Source organism: Amphiprion ocellaris, chromosome 20, assembly GCF_022539595.1.
Source record: "Amphiprion ocellaris isolate individual 3 ecotype Okinawa chromosome 20, ASM2253959v1, whole genome shotgun sequence".
Taxonomy (NCBI): Eukaryota; Metazoa; Chordata; class Actinopteri; family Pomacentridae; genus Amphiprion; species Amphiprion ocellaris.
The window spans coordinates 30,046,895-30,062,792 of NC_072785.1; the positions used below are offsets into that span (position 1 = coordinate 30,046,895).

The 15,898-nt window shown below is 36.3% G+C and overlaps 1 protein-coding gene across 13 annotated transcripts in view; it reads right to left on the minus strand.

Moving 5' to 3' along the window:
• Window positions 1-524: 524 nt before the first annotated feature.
• syne2b (spectrin repeat containing, nuclear envelope 2b) overlaps window positions 525-15,898 on the minus strand; it is a 212,925-nt gene continuing 197,551 nt past the window's right edge. For all 13 annotated transcript variants that reach the window (XM_055005572.1, XM_055005580.1, XM_055005576.1 and 10 more), the window contains 10 exons: window positions 13,956-14,118; window positions 8,823-9,010; window positions 8,522-8,672; window positions 6,446-6,628; window positions 4,596-4,733; window positions 4,320-4,514; window positions 3,860-4,172; window positions 2,205-2,338; window positions 1,544-1,673; window positions 525-793 (listed from right to left, as the gene is read on the minus strand). In XM_055005572.1, the coding sequence (XP_054861547.1) occupies window positions 540-793; window positions 1,544-1,673; window positions 2,205-2,338; window positions 3,860-4,172; window positions 4,320-4,514; window positions 4,596-4,733; window positions 6,446-6,628; window positions 8,522-8,672; window positions 8,823-9,010; window positions 13,956-14,118 (1,849 nt within the window). In that variant the 3' untranslated portion in view covers window positions 525-539. The remainder of the gene's footprint in view (window positions 794-1,543; window positions 1,674-2,204; window positions 2,339-3,859; window positions 4,173-4,319; window positions 4,515-4,595; window positions 4,734-6,445; window positions 6,629-8,521; window positions 8,673-8,822; window positions 9,011-13,955; window positions 14,119-15,898) is intronic.

Here is a 15,898-nt window from a genome sequence, read left to right on the forward strand (position 1 = left end):
GTTTTCTGTGAAAAAAAAATCATCATGAATTTTGCCGCAAAAAAAACGCCTTACTATACTATGTCGAAAAAAAAATGCAATTTTTAAACATGTTGTAAAAACGTGCCATATGATAAAATAATGCAAAGGAAGCCGTGAAAAACACTCCAGAAAGGTTTTCTGTGAAAAAAAAATCATCATGAATTTTGCCGCAAAAAAAACGCCTTACTATACTATGTCGAAAAAAAAATGCGATTTTTCAACATGTTGTAAAAACGTGCCATATGATGAAATAAAACATCACAAAAACGTTATAGTTTACTATGCTGTCAACAAAGTGACAAAAAAGTAATAGCTTATTATGTTGTCCAAAATTTGAAAAAAAGTCAGTTTATTATGTCGTCCAAAATTTGAAAAAAGTCAGTTTAGTACGTCATTCGAAATTTGAAAAAAAAGTCATTTTTTAGCATGTCGTCCGAAATTTGACCAAAACATCATAGTTTAGCATTTCGTCCGAAATTTGCAAAAACATCATAGTTCAGTATGTCTTCAAAAATGGTCTAAAAAACATCGTATTGTCGTACAAATGGAGCCTTCCTTACTTTGAGCTTCCTGATGTTGACCTCGATGTCTCGGATGCTGGTGGATGGCGCGATCCTCTGCAGCCTCTCCAGCTCCGGCAGCACTCGGCCCAGCCAGGAAGTGACATCACATAGGTCTGAGTTCAACTTCTGCCACTGGTCCAGGTCCAGCTTCACGTCCGGCTGGTTGGAGAACTTCTGGGCTTGTAGCAGCTCCCAGCGCTCAATCACAGCTGAGGAAACATGATGGACATGAACACCACTGAATAAAGTCTCACTTGAAGTATATTAGTGGGTGAACTTACATTAGTTAACCAATATAGTTTCCAAGCATGTTGACCCTCTGAACCCAAAGAAGGCCAATAGGTTTGAAAAGCAAGTGATATTTGACAAAAACAATTGCCAAAATAGCACTGTTTCTAAGAGCCAGGAGCTCTAAAAACACAAAAACGTTTGGATTTTCAACTTTCTGACGGTCCTTGAACTACTCCTATGTGACGCACTTATGTCGGGAAAAATTTAATTGTGATATTTATTTAAAATTAGCAAATAAAGAAACCATTTGCATCAAATCCTGTGAAAACTGGAAAAAAAAATGTGGTCCTTGACCTACTTCCTGTTGGAAAAAATTAACCAAATCTAACCTTTAAATCAAAATCCCTTCATTTCATTCAAAAATTCACCAAAAATAAAGTGTTTGACTCAACTGGATCATGTAAAAAACAAAAAATTCTGCATTCTTTGGTGCAACTGTAAAGTCATGACTGATTCATCTGTGATCAATAGTGATGTTACTAAAATTCAGAGAGTTTCTAGGTTGAACTGCAGGCAGTGTTTCCACAGGTAGGGCACTATAGGTCTATAAATATTTTAAAAAGTTGAACTTTTCTCTCGTCTTCATGGTTGTTCTGTTTCCGTAGAGCTGCAGGACTTTATATTGCAATGAATTTAAAGGTGATCCTCGAGTGTTGTTCTGTTTCTACCTGTGCTGGTCTGTTTGTTGGCCGTGCTGCTGGTCAGACCTCCATCCTCCAACTCCTCATCATCGTTCAGGATCAGTTTGATTCTTTTAACGCTGTCGATGCTGCCGCTGCACTCCGACATCAGCTTCACCTGGAAACAGACACATTTACTGTTAACCTAAAGATATTTAACGTCCAAACTTCAGCGTTTTTCCAGTTATTAGCATTTTTAGCTGAGGTCTGATGAATTAATTCAAATTAAAAATTTGTTGTTTTTGACTCTGGTTCAGCGAGTGAACACTGAAGGATGAATGTTTCAAAGTTTTCTTCTATTTAACATGTAAAACAGAAACAAAGAAGGTGTTTTCATGTAGTTTTGTGTTGGTTGTGTTTTTCTCAGTTTTAATACCAACATTTTCATTTTTTCTACAAATATCCATTGATTCAAAGTGTTCTATCTTCATAACCAATCGTTTTTTATCGATATCCACCCTGAAAAACTACATTTTAACCTTTTAATTGGAGTATTTGTGTTTTTCTCAGTTTTTGCACCAACATTCTCCCTTTTTTTCTGCAGATATCCATTGATTCCAAGTGTTCTACCTTCATTTTCAGTTGTTTTTCATTGATATCCGCCCTGAAAAATTAAGTTTCGACCCTTTGAGTATTTATTTGTTCTTACGTAGCCCTGCTGGTTGAACGGAGTGCTAGTGTGTGCCGGGGATGAATTAAGGCCTCGGATGATTTCTCTCGGAACCCGTTTCCTCTCCAGAGAACCCGGTTGGTGCCAGTTGGGCGGGTCGGTGACCGACTTCACTGAGGAGACAGAAAATATAAAACAAATGTAAAAAATACAGGGAAATAACAAGCAAAGATCAAAAACTGAGCAAAAATGGACAGACAAGCTGAAGTGTCTTCTGGAAACCACTGGACTCATGCCAAAAAATAAAGAATTTGTCAATAACATGCAAAAACAACGTAAACCAAGGGTGTCAAACATGAGGCCCATGGGCCAAACCCGGCCCACCAGAGGGTCCAATCCAGCCCGACTTTGTAGAGAGTAAAATTTTCAGACAACAAACCGTAAATTTGTAAAACTATAAATGTAAAATAATTTCTAGACCATGACAAGTTGTTTTGATCATCAAGTAAAATATTAGATTGTCCATTGTTTTCTTTGTCATTTTGTTTCTCGTTTTTGTAAATTTATTTTTTTTGTTATTTTTTGTCATTTGTCTCATGTTTTTTTGTCATTTTGTTTCTCACTTTTGTCATTTTTTGTCTCATTTGTGTAAGTTTTGTCTCATATTTGTCCATTTTTTTGTCACTAACTATTTTGTCGATTTTTTTGTTTCTGTTTTGATTTGTTTTGTGTTGGTCTCATTTTTTGTCATTTTATTTTGTGGTTTTGGTTTTTTTTGTCTAACTTTTGTAATGTTATCTTGTTTTTTGTCTTTTTTTTGTCTGACTTTTGAAATTTGCCTCATGTTTTTGTTGTTTTGTTTCTTGCTTTTGTATTTTTTCTGTTTCCTTTTTGTCTTGTTTGTGTTTGTCTTATGTTTTGTCATTTTCCGTTTTGCTTTATTCATTGTTTTGTGTAGCATTTTTTTCGTTTTGGTTTTTTTTGTCACGCTTGTGTTGTTCGTCTACTTTTTTGTTGCTTTGTTTCTCACTTTTGTCATTTTTTGTCTTGTTTTTGTTGTTTGGGCATTTTTTTGTTGCTTTCTAACTTTTTTTGTTTTGTTTCCTGTCGTTTATCAAATTTTTTGTCGTTTTGTGTCTCTTTGTCATTTTTTCTCGTTTTTTTGTCTTTTTTGTCTGACTTTTGTCGTTTCGATCATAAAGTAAAATACTATATTATTCAGTTCCTTTGTAATGTGTAAATGATAAACTGAGGCATAATGTTGTTGAAACTGAATTTATTTTCTTTAAGAAATTTCAGGTTGTTCATAATTTTTTGTAAAAAGATAATTCATTAAATGTGAATTTTTTCAAAATGTATTCATCTATATATATCTATATATATATATAGTATATTAGTATAGTATATATATAATATATATATATATCATACATACTACCAATATCTACATATATCATAATATATATATATAAATATATATATAAATATATATTTTTTTTTAATTTATTTATTTACTTATTTTATTTATTTTTTTTTTAAAAACATTTATTTATTTTTTTTAAATAGGCTATTATGCTGTGAATTTACTGGTCCGGTCCACTTAAGATCAAATTGGGCTGAATGTGGAACCTGAATGAACCATGATGGTGCCACCATCACTGAATAACCAGCAGTGAACAGAGAGTCTAAGTTACCTGACAGAGCGCTGAAGAAGGTGGCGTCCTCATCGTCCTCATGCGATGAAGATCCTCCCACATCCACCGTATGATCCCACTCCAGAGGGATGGAGTCCACGCTGACCGGCGTCTCTCGGCCTGACCGCTCCAGGGGCGGAGCCAACAGGTGGCACATGACCTGCCGACTCGCCGAGACTCCGCCCACCGCCACCAGAGCTTCATCTTCCTCTTTCTTCCTCCTAGTCTCCGTCCAGGAAGCACCATTGGTCAGATCCGGAGAGTCGTCCAGGTCGGTGTCTCGGTCCGACATCTCCCGGTCCTCCTCCAGAACCTGAGGGAGGAAGATATTAGTAAGTATTTTAGGATTTTGTTAAGCTTAGTAAGTTTCTTGTCCCTGTTTACAGCTTCTTCTCAGCATGATTTGATTAATTAAACCCAACTAGCCTGCACCGTTTGAACCTGTACTGGTTCTACCTACCGGTTGCCTGTTGACCAGCCGGTGGTGGAATCGAGCCACCCGTCCAAACACCTCCTGGCAGTACGAGTGGAGCTCCTCCAGTTCATCCTCGATCAGGACGGCGTCCAGAGGAGAGCTCTTCTGGATCAGGTTCTCCCCGAACACGATCAGGGCGTCGATCTTGTTGGTGTTGAGGGTGATTTCCTGCTGGAAACCCTGCAGGACGAAGAGAAACCGGACGGATGTAAACAGGTGGGAACTTTAGAACTTTCTCTTTCAAGAAGGTTTAAAACTCACGTTGAGCTGCCTCATCTTGTCCTCGATGTCGCTCTCTGAGAAATGCTCCACGTTGGTGAGCTGAAGGTCCATCTCCGTTAACCAGACCAGGATCGCTTCACGAGTTCCCTCAAAGTCTTCTCTCTGGGAGGTGAAGTGCTGAAGAGGACAGAGAAAGAGCACGGTGAAACGTCTTTCTAGACTAGTGGGAAAACAGTGAGTTTGTAAAAATATAGTTAAATATTTATGGCAAGTGTATGTATCTACAGATATATAGATATATATATAGATAGATATAGATATATCAGAAAATTCCTCAAAATAAATGGTGTCAAACTTAAACCTGGTGTAATATTCTAACATTTAACAGTACAGCGATAAAAAATAAATAATTCAAAACTGCTGTAAAATAACTTTGTACAGAATTTAGATTTTTTAGTTTTTTGTGGATTTAGATACAATTAAATTTTCCATTTGTTGTGTAGTTTTTTTGACTCAATATTATCTATAAGTTAAGAAAATGAGGAAAATATCTAAAATAACAGTTGAAAAATTAGTATTTTTCAGTAAATTTTTTTTTATTTTTTAGTTAATATACATAATTTTTCTTTAAAATAATGGCAAAAATCTGCAAAATAATGTATATATATATATATTTTTTTTTTGCAAGTGTAAATACTAAAACTGTATAATTCTATCAAATGATGCAAAAGAAGAAAATATTGATTTTTTATGTTCACATTCTTATTATTTCTTGTGTTAACATGGATTTCATAGTATTTTTCCGTATGATTTTACAAGCTATGACCTGTAATTAACAAAATTGTGAAATTGGTAAAATGACAGGAAATCACAGTTGAATACAATAACAAAAAGGTTCCCTCATGTGAATTTCTGTTTTCCACTCGTAGGTTAAGCTGCTGCTCAGCTCTATTTACCCACATTGTGAGTTTGTTTTCTGGGAGGTCAACCAGCAGCCAGTTCTTTGATTACATTCCACCGCTACAGACCACCATTCTCCATCTGCTCGCCGCCACATGTCACAATAAAAACCTCCCTCTGAAAACGTGATGCTTCGTCACCGTCTGAGAGGCGACCTAAATCCTGACGGCTTAAAGTGGAGCTCAGAGCGGCGAGATAACGAACAGATCGGCTGAAAGATTCACTCTGATGTTTGATTTATGGTTTCTGTCTCCATGCATAAAAGAACATCACCGCCTCCATCATTTGCAGCTTTAAATGTCCTTATTTTATTCTACTGTCTTGAACAGTAGACCAAAAGTGTTCACCCACCTTGGAACTTTTCCCCTTTTATTGCTTTTCAAAAGTCAAAATAGTTTGGCTTTTCTGATGAGAATTTACAATAAAAAAGACTCGTTCATGTCAAAGTGAAAACTGGATTCTACAAAATAATGTCACTTAATTAACAATATAAAAGTTAAAATAAGAGACTGCATAAGTATCATAGTACATCATGATACTGCCACCACCATGCCTAACATACATCGTGATGCCGCCACCACCATGCTTCCCATCATGCTGCTGCCACCACCATGCTTCACGATGGTGTTGTTGCAATGATGTGCAGTGTTTGGTATCTAGTCTGAAGGACAAAAAGCTCCATTCTGGTCTCCTCAGACCAAAGAACTTTCTTCCAGTTGTCTTCAGAGTCTCCACATGTCTTCTGGTGAACTCTAGTCCAGATTTAATTTGAACTTTTTCCAACAGAATCTCTCTTTGTCTCCATAAAGCTTTGACTGATCAACTCAACCTTGTATTTCCTTCAGAGGAACCATAGCTGTCTTGTTGGTCCATGTTGGAAAACTTCCAATGGGTGTCTATACTTTCGACAGATAAACCTTCATTCTCACCTTGAGTCTCCGTAGAACCGCCGCCACCCTCCTCTGCAGACTGTCCCACCGCTGGTTCCCTTCGTGCACCATGACTTTCAGTTTGCTGGCAGTGTCGGTTCGGTTCTCTCGGGCCAGACGGCGGTACTGTTTGTTGACCAGCTCCAGCTGAGTGAGACGTTCATGGACCTGCCGCTGGAACGCCTGAGAGGAGATGAATGGAAGAGTTACTCAAAATGATTCAAGAAAGACCAGTGTCTTTACGTAAGGTGTTGAATTATACGCAGGAAAGACATTAAGAGAACAAACAAGAATAAATGAACACAGCAGTCCTACACTGATGCATTGAAAGAGGCTTAAAACTGGGCATGTTCAGCAGAAGACAGTACGTTTTTTACACATTTTTACATCTTCTACGGTTATGTTCTTTGTTTGTTTGAGGTTATTCAACATCTTTTTGTGGTCATACTTTGTCTTTTTATGTATTTATGGTCATTTTACATCTCTCTACTTTCATTTAGTATCTGTTTGTGGTCATTTTGTATCTCTTTAAAGTCACTTTTTTCTCCTTGTGATTATTTTGCAACTCTTTAATGTTGTTTTGTGTCTCTTTGACGTAATTTTTTTTGTCTCTTTCATGTAATTTTGTGTCGACTTGGGGTCATTTTGTCTCTTTGTGCCTGTTCTGTCTTGAATTTTGTTTTGTGTCTCTTTAATGTCATTTTTTTTGTCCGTTTAAGGTTATTCCGTGTCTTTTTGTGGTCTAGTTGTATTGAGGGAACCTTGGACAGTTACAATGATCCTGTCTAACATTCATAAACTGTCTTTAACCTCCAGTCCAACATGTTGGATTTGCCCTCAACACACAACAAACCTCCACTAGTGCTTCTCAGGGAGGATTAACAGTCATTTCCAGTCTCTTTATGAATCTTTCCAATGATTCCTCTCCCACAGCTTCCATTACAGCCAGTATAAAACACCACATATAGGTCACTGCTATCTAAAGGGCAGCACTATTTACTCCCTGTTGCTGTATGGATGAAGGCAGAGTCCAGATTAACCAACACTAATCTGGGTTTCTAATCCACGGTGACACATCAAAGGTTGCTGCTGAGTCCTAACACAAGACACCTGGACCTGCACCTGTAGCAGCACTCAGAGATGTTTCTGTTGAGAGTCTGACGGGTTAAAAACATCTCAGGAGGCTGATATTTGAAGCAGAACCAAGTAAAAGACAACCAAGAAGCAAAAAGAAGAACTCAAACCTCGACTTCATCGTTGGTTCCAGATGTTCATATTGATCTTTAGAGCAATTTTCAATGACTTTCTTTGCATTTGCAGCAGATATTAATGCTCCTCACAGTCAGAATTAGTTCTACGGAGCTTCAGAAACATGGTTGCACCTTCAGTTGGCATGTGAAATTTAAATACAACTTTAAAAATGGACATTTTTAAGGACTACTTAGTAAATTTAGGTTTTTCTTCTTTATAAGTCAGTTTAAAGGAGAAAATTGCAGATTTTTAGATATTTAAGGCAAACTGCTTCATAAATTTACATTTTTCACCTTTACGCTGGCTTGGAAAGGAGGAAAATGTAAATTTATTGAGCAGTTTCCTTTAAAAATGGCAATTTTTAAGGAAAACTGCTTAGTAAATCTAGTTTTTTTCTTTTTTATAAGTCAGTGTAGGGGAGAAAAATGTAGCTTTTTTAGATATTTAAGGCAAATTTACATTTTTCCTCCTTTACACTGACTTGGAAAGGAGAAAAATGTAAATTTAATGAGTGGTTTACTTTGAAAATTGCATGTTTTTAAAAAACAACTTGGTAAAATTTGTTTTTTCTTTTTTATAAGTCAGTGAAAAGGACAAAAATTCAATATTACTACGCAGTTCGCCTGAAACAGCGTTTACACTCCACAGAGAATCAACTTGTTACCAGTTTGGATGCTTAGTTTTCCTCTAAATATCAACTTTAGTAAAAACCTGCAGAGCACACACCTAAAAACTCCTGATCTGGTCTTGCCTGCAGCACTTTGATTCGAATAAACCTCATATTTTAAGATAAGACACTAAACAGACTCGGACTAAGTTTCCAACCTCAAACTTCTTGAGTTCCTCCTTGGCGCAGGTGTACAGGACATCGGCCGAGACGGGATTAGCAGCAGTGAGTTCAGCCGACTTCAGCCAGTCTTCAAACCGAGAGTAGTCGTCCAGGAACTTACACCAGAGACGCCACGTTTCCTCGATCCTGACAAGACAGGAAATGGCACTTTTTATCAATTTGTCATGATTAAAGTTGACTGAGAAACCTGGAAAACCTTTCTCTAGATGAAAAACGCTCCAGGGAATGAGGGTTTTTAGGTAGATTTTTGTTAAAATGAAGCCGTCCTGCGCTCACCTCATCCTCCTCTCCATGGACATGGCGCAGATGTTTCTCCAGCGTCGGTCCAGACTTCTGGTCGTCTGTTGGATCGAGTCGTCCTCCGAGTCGCTGCCGCAGGCGTCGGCATCGTGAAGCAGGACGTCGCACAACGTCAACACCGATGCTACGCTCTGAGTGTGCTGCTCAATGTCCCGCTGAAGGTCCTGAAACGGCAAAGAAACACTTTAATCACATCTAGAGTTGGTTGGTTTTACCCCGATTACTCCCCCCATGTATTAATGAGCACAGAGAGCAGGAGAGAAGCTAACATCAGCTGAATTTACCTTGAACTGAAGCAAAACAAGCAACATGAAAACACAGTAATCCACCCAGTCCTTGGTTTATGGGTTTAAATTAAAGTTTCCACAGGGATCGGACCATCAGAGCTGATGTTAGCCACATTAGCAGCACAACATGCTAACACTAGTATTTTTCTGCTGATGTGGTGAATTTAACATCAATAATAAAAGTAATCTACTGGGCGTTCAGTTCCTCAAATGCTGCCAGTGCATGAAAACTCTTGTGTTCAGTCTTGCGGCTGCTTGTAGAGTCATTCTGGACAAATTTTCTACAAAGCTTTGGACAACTTGGAGTAGTTTTTTTTTGTCATTTTGGACACATTTTGAATAACTTTCGACAAATCTGAAATATTTTGGACAAATTTTTAGTCATTTTTGACATCTTTCAATTAATTTTGAACTAGTTTTAACTCATTTTAGACATTTTTAAGTTATTTTGAACAGATTTAAGTGCATGAAGACTCTTGTGTTCAGTCTCGCAGCCAACAGCAGAACATTTAGTGAGTTTTGTTCATGGTTCAGACAATTTAGACTTTTCAAGTCAATCTGGACAAATTCTGGGTCCTATTGGACAAATTTTCAACTAATTTTAGATGGATTTTCATCATTTTAGACATGTTTTGAGTCATAGTTGACAAGTTTCAAGTCATTTTGGACACATTTTGAGCAATTTTAGACTAATTTACAAGGTTTTGTCATCTTTTAATAATTTCCAGTCAATCTGGGCAAGTTTCAAATATTTTGGATTTTTTAATTAATTGCTGACAATTTTAAGCTCATTTTGGACTTGCTTTTCTCATTATGGATCAAATCTGAATCCTTTTTAAACACATTTTAATTAATGTTGTTCTAGTTTTGAGTCATTCTGGACAATTTTCAAGACTACACAAAAAGTCAGAATTCATGCAAAAACAATATAAACTTTTAGTGTGACTTTGAGAAGAAGAATTAAAGTCAGACCTACAGAATGATATTGGATTTATTTTGCGTTTTTTCTTTTTTTTTTAAATAAAACACGTAGGATGAAGTGATTTGGTGAAATATCACCATTTAAAGCTCAAACTGATGGTGAAAAAATTCAGATTTGTGTTTCTTAAACTCTACAAATTACTTGTAGACAAGGATTTCTTTTCTTTCAGACAAAGAAAGTGCTAAAATTACACAAAAAGTTGGAATTCATGGAAAAACTGTGTTAAATTTTGTTGCTTTTTTACTTGATTTAGTTCAAGTTGCAAATAAGTAAAGTTACAGCTACAGATCAACCTTGGAAAAGAGTCAAATTAAGGATTAAATTTTAATAAAAACATGTCTCTCTAAAAAGTTTGAGCATCAATAATAATATAATACATCAATGTGACATTTCTTGGTCATATATGTTGATTTATTTCATATTGTGCAAAAATATCCAGTGCAAAGGCTGAGATTCTATTAGTTTTATGCGTTAGATGTCTGTTTTAGGAGCTTTTATTTTGGAAACAGAAGAACTTTGAGCTGCAGTTACTAAATAAAAACCAAACATCTCAATAATCGACTCTGTTTTTTTTCCTGTCTCTAAGCGTTCACAGCTCTGGTTTTTTTTTTCTTTTCGTCGCCTCTCGTCTCGTTCGAAGTCGCCCCTCTCCGTGGGGTTGCCATGGCGACTGGTGAAAGCTTATAAAGAGCCCATCCAGCGGGAGTCATTTGGTCCTCTAATGGAGGAACAGGAGAAGTCCCGACTCTTTCAGCCCAGAAACTCTCCACATCTATCTGTCATCTGTCTCTATTTCCTCCTTTGTGCCTGGAAGCATTTCTCTCATCACGCCGAAGCTTTTTTCCCTTCAAACGGCGTCGCGTCCAAAACCAGACAGCAGCTCACCGACAATTTGGTTTGCACATTTAAAGCCTAGTTTTCCTGCCACTGTGAAATTTGTCAGAGTCTGAATAGAGGAAAATTATTAGAAAGAAATATTTAACATTTTCACAAACGAAAAACCTCCTCAAGAGCTGAAAGATGAGGAAAGCATGGGAAGAACAGCAACAATTTGCTGGAATCTAAGACTTTTTTCTTTAAAAGAAAACAACTAATTATTTAAAAAATTCAGCAAATTATTTAAAATTTTACAATTTTTAAATTATTTTATGTCCTCAGACTCGATGCAACGTTCATTTTAAAATCACGTTCAGGATCACCTAAAAAAAAATGTAAAATAAAGTTCAACCAACAAACTACAGTTGAGGAAAAGCTATTAACCCACTATGAAAATGTAACTTTGTTTACAAATATTTCCCAAATGCTGGAAGGAATGTTTATATTTAAAACAATATATTTTTTAACTTTTAGAACATTTAAATTTATTTAGAAAATTTTACATGTATTTAATTTTCAAAAATGCAAAACTATTCTATTGTTACAATTATTATTATTATTATTATTACAAGCATTATTATTATTATTATTATTGTTATTTAAAACTAAATAAATAATAATCTAATACTAAATAAATAAGAATAAATAACCTATTATTTGTTGTAAAATAATAACACTTAATATTTTTATTAAATGCATAAACAAGAAAAAAATAACAAAATAAATCAATAACAACAGTAATAATAATGCAATATTATTAAATAGCAATGTAATCTTAAATAAACAAAAGTGAATAATAAAATGAATCAAATATTATTAGCAATAATAATAATAACAATAATAATAATGTTGTATTATTGCTATTATTATTATTATTATTATTATTATTATTATTATTATTATTATTATTATTATTATTATTATTATTAATTGATTGATTGATTATTCAAAAAAAAGAAAATAATAATAATATTTTTTTATCTTTATTTATTTAAGAACACACTTTTGTTGATCCACAGCAGAAACTATTGTTGTCCTTTAACTTAACAAAGCTCTAAACTTGTGAAATTTATTTAAAACTGAATTATTTTTGTTCAACAAAAAGTTCAGTTCTTGAATAAATAAGTTGAATTCAACACAACTCATCAAAAATAATGTTTGTAACACTAAAGGTTTAATATAAATCAGTAAATTTGAAGTTTTCGCTTGCAAACATGCATTTAATTAACTTGTTCATTGGTTTACTGGATTTGAGTGCCGTTTATTCACTCCAAAGCAGCAAATTTCTGATTTGAGTTCAAAAGTTTGCTTTAAATTTGAAGGTATAAAGTTTCAAATCAACATAATAAATATTTTAGTTTTTAGCCGTAAACGCTGGACTCAGATTTCTGCTAAAAGCCGAGACAGAAAACATCAAACTGAGTCTGAACCGGCTTCATGTTCTGGTGAATATTTTCCTCCAAACCAGGACGTTTTTCTCTAAATGGACGACAGGCTGGAGCCTCTCTGGACCTCCTCATGAGTTCTGCTTCTCAGTACATTTAGCTTCCTTAAACCCAGCAGGATCGTCGTCCTCCTCGCTGGGATTTTACTTTGCTGCTGTCATTACCGTTATTCTGCTGGAAATAAAGGCTCCGGAGTCTCGGTTCTGCTTTGTGAAGCCCAGAAACAGCTTTTTAGGGTTTTTTTCCTCCACCTGGATGAAGCTCGGCGGCTTTAGAGACGAGCAAAGTGCTGTTATTTTGTGCATTTTAAAGTTTTTCTTTATTATTCTGCTGCAGAGAAACACACGAGTCTTCTGTTGGCTTTTATTACTTTGTGTTTTATCAGTTTTCTCTCTATAAAAAAGCGTTTTAAATACCAAACAAGCAACAATCTGTAATCAGTAAGGTGAAAAATTCAACCATGCTTCTTGATTTAATTAATCTCTTCAGCAAAATCTGGAAGTAAACTGATTAAAACTGGTTTAGTTTATTTAAAAGTCTAAGTTACTCTTTGCTTTTATGCATTAAAACACCAAAAACTCAACTTTACATGCAAAATCAGTGGAATTCGCCTTTTAATTTAACTATAATACATTTTTTTTAAATGATCTTTGCTGCTAAAAATGCAACCAGAAGACTTTAAACTGGAACAGATTTAAACAAATACTGACTCTGGTGCAATCTGCAGAAAAAAACACTAAATCTGGACAAATTCGTCAAAAAATCAGCCTTTAAAGCCGTTTCCGCCGATGCATGCAGCTGTTTTCCTGATGTTTTAACTCAAACCAGTCTGCTAATTCAGTGTTTTTTTCATAATACTAAACATGTGCTGCAGTTTTAAGTTTAGAAACCAGAATTCTACTCGTGTGGGACATTTAGCTGTTTTAAATCAGCTTGTAAACATGCAGTAAAACGACATTTATATATTCTGTAAATGCAAACCACTGCTGAACATCTGCACTAAATTTTGCAGACAAGAAAATGTGTAAAGTTTGCAGAAATAGAAGGAACAAATTAGCTTTTTCCACATTTCCTCAAGAAGTTTTTGCATTTTTTGAAGTCGCCTTAGTACACAAGAATTAATCATAATGACTTGCATGTTAAAATAAAGGTTAAATACATAAAATAATACTAAAATGTTGAGTTTGCATCAACTGAGAAGGACTTTAGCATCCCGATTCCTGATCTCCTGAAGAAACTCTTGCTAGACAGCATCACATTTAGTCTTAATCATTGAATTTAAGGTTATTTTTAACATCGAGAAATAGAAAAAGACTGAATTAATACAGCTTAGATTCAGTTTTATTACTAAATGATAAACATTAATGAAGCAACTCTGGAGAAACTTGTTTTTTTTGTTGTTTTTTTTAGCAAAGCTAGAAATTTGTCTACAAAAAGTTGTCTAGTGGACTTCATGCTTCGTACAAAAAGCTGCTCGAACATCTTCATAATCCTAAAATCTACATTTATCTCGACCCACCTGCTGCTCGGCCAGCTTCCTCTGGATCTCGTCGCTGTGGCAGATGTTGTAAACCACCGGTTTGGCGAGTTCAGCCTCGATCCGAGACAGCCAGGTCCTCAGGTTGCTCATGTTCTTGTCCAGCTGCTGAACCGTCACCAGAGTCTCCTTCAGCTTCCTCACCCTGAAGACCAACAAGCAGAACATCAGAAAAACTCAGCTATCATCTAAACATGTCGTTTTATTAATCCCTGCAGTCTTTTCTACATTTTTCTGGTTGGAAATGAATCCAAAACACCAAAACTTCAGTTATTCTGCAGACATAAACAGGAAGTCTCTGCAGGAAACTGTGCTTTCATTTGGGACTATTTTCAGCGGCGGATGAATCTCTATTTGGGTCTCTAGAGAATATTTGGTACATAGATTTGTTTTTAATAGTTTTTTGTGGCACAGAAGGATTCACATACAACAATCAATAAAAAATATTTAGAACTAAGATCTAAACCTGCATTAAAGCAGATGTTTGAATCAACAGTTGAGCTAAAAACTGGCTACAGCAGCTAATGCTAACATTGCAGCTGCTAATCATAGCAGTCAAACAAATACCTTAATTTTTCAGAACCAACGTGAAAATTGTTCAACAATAACATCTGTAAATAAAGCTTATTTGTGGTTCTCTACATTATTTTGTCTCATATTAAGAGTCTCAGCACCGATAAATAAACACTGAATTTGCTCAAAATCTCATAAAATTTGTCCAGTTTGCCCCAAATGTCGAATAAAAACTCCAGCATGAACACATCTGCATGTCAATATAGAATCACAGGACAGTGTTGATAAAGTGTTGATAGAAGAGAAAGAAATAGAAGGCTGAATTACAACAAATGCTTTTGCTCTACAGATAATTTAGTGTCAGATACGATTATTGCTACTTGCAGCTTTAATTATTGCTGCAAATTCAATATTTTTTGCTACTAAATGGCGAAAAGTTTCTCAACTCCTACAGATTCTGATTCCATTCTTCAAAATAAATCATTTGTTTTAATAATCTCATTTAGGGGGCGCGCTATGGAGTAGACGTGCGAACCACGAGGTCCCAACATTCTCGCTCAAAAATACTGATTAATCCGCATAACTTCTTTTAAGAACACTACACTCGACCTGCGAAGGGTAAGGGACAACATTACTCCTAATCAAAATGCCCCCAAAGGCTTCAAAAACAGCGCAACCTACTCTTCCTGAACTCGAGGCTAGCAGAGCTACAGCTGCCGCAGCTAACAAGGTAGCTATCGATGCTAGCACTTTGCAAACCTTCCGGGACATCGTCAGAGAAGTGATTAAGGAAGAGAATGACAATCTGAGAGACGAAATTAAACGATGTATTGATCCCATTTCAATGGGGCTGATTGAATGTCGGGAGAAGTTAGGTGAACATGAGAACGAACTTAACAACCAGGATGCTCGTTTGGTGACTATGGAGGCGAGCTACACGGAGCTACACAACAAATACGACAAACTACTGCTGAAAGTTGACGATCTGGAGAATAGCAGCAGACGATGTAACCTCCGCTTACTGGGGATACCGGAGGGCTTGGAGCGGGGGAACCCGACGAGATTTATTGCTGAGCTACTACATGAAGTCCTCGGCGGTCCCAATGGCCTTGAAAAACCCCCACTCCTTGACAGAGCGCATCGGATGGCTGGCGCCGCTCCGACCGCAGCGGAGGGGAGACGGCCGCGGCCGTTCATCGTATGCGTTCATTACTTCCATGAGAAGGAGCTTATACAGCGGCTTGCCAGAGAGAAGGGCCGTTTGGAGTTTCGAGGAAAGCGGATTTTCATTTTCCCGGACTACAGCGCTGACCTGAGTAGACGTCGTGCAGCCTTTAACGAGGTGAAGAAGGCGCTCCGGGAAAAGGGGATCCGCTACAGGCTGCTCTATCCGGCTCGGCTCCAGGTGACCA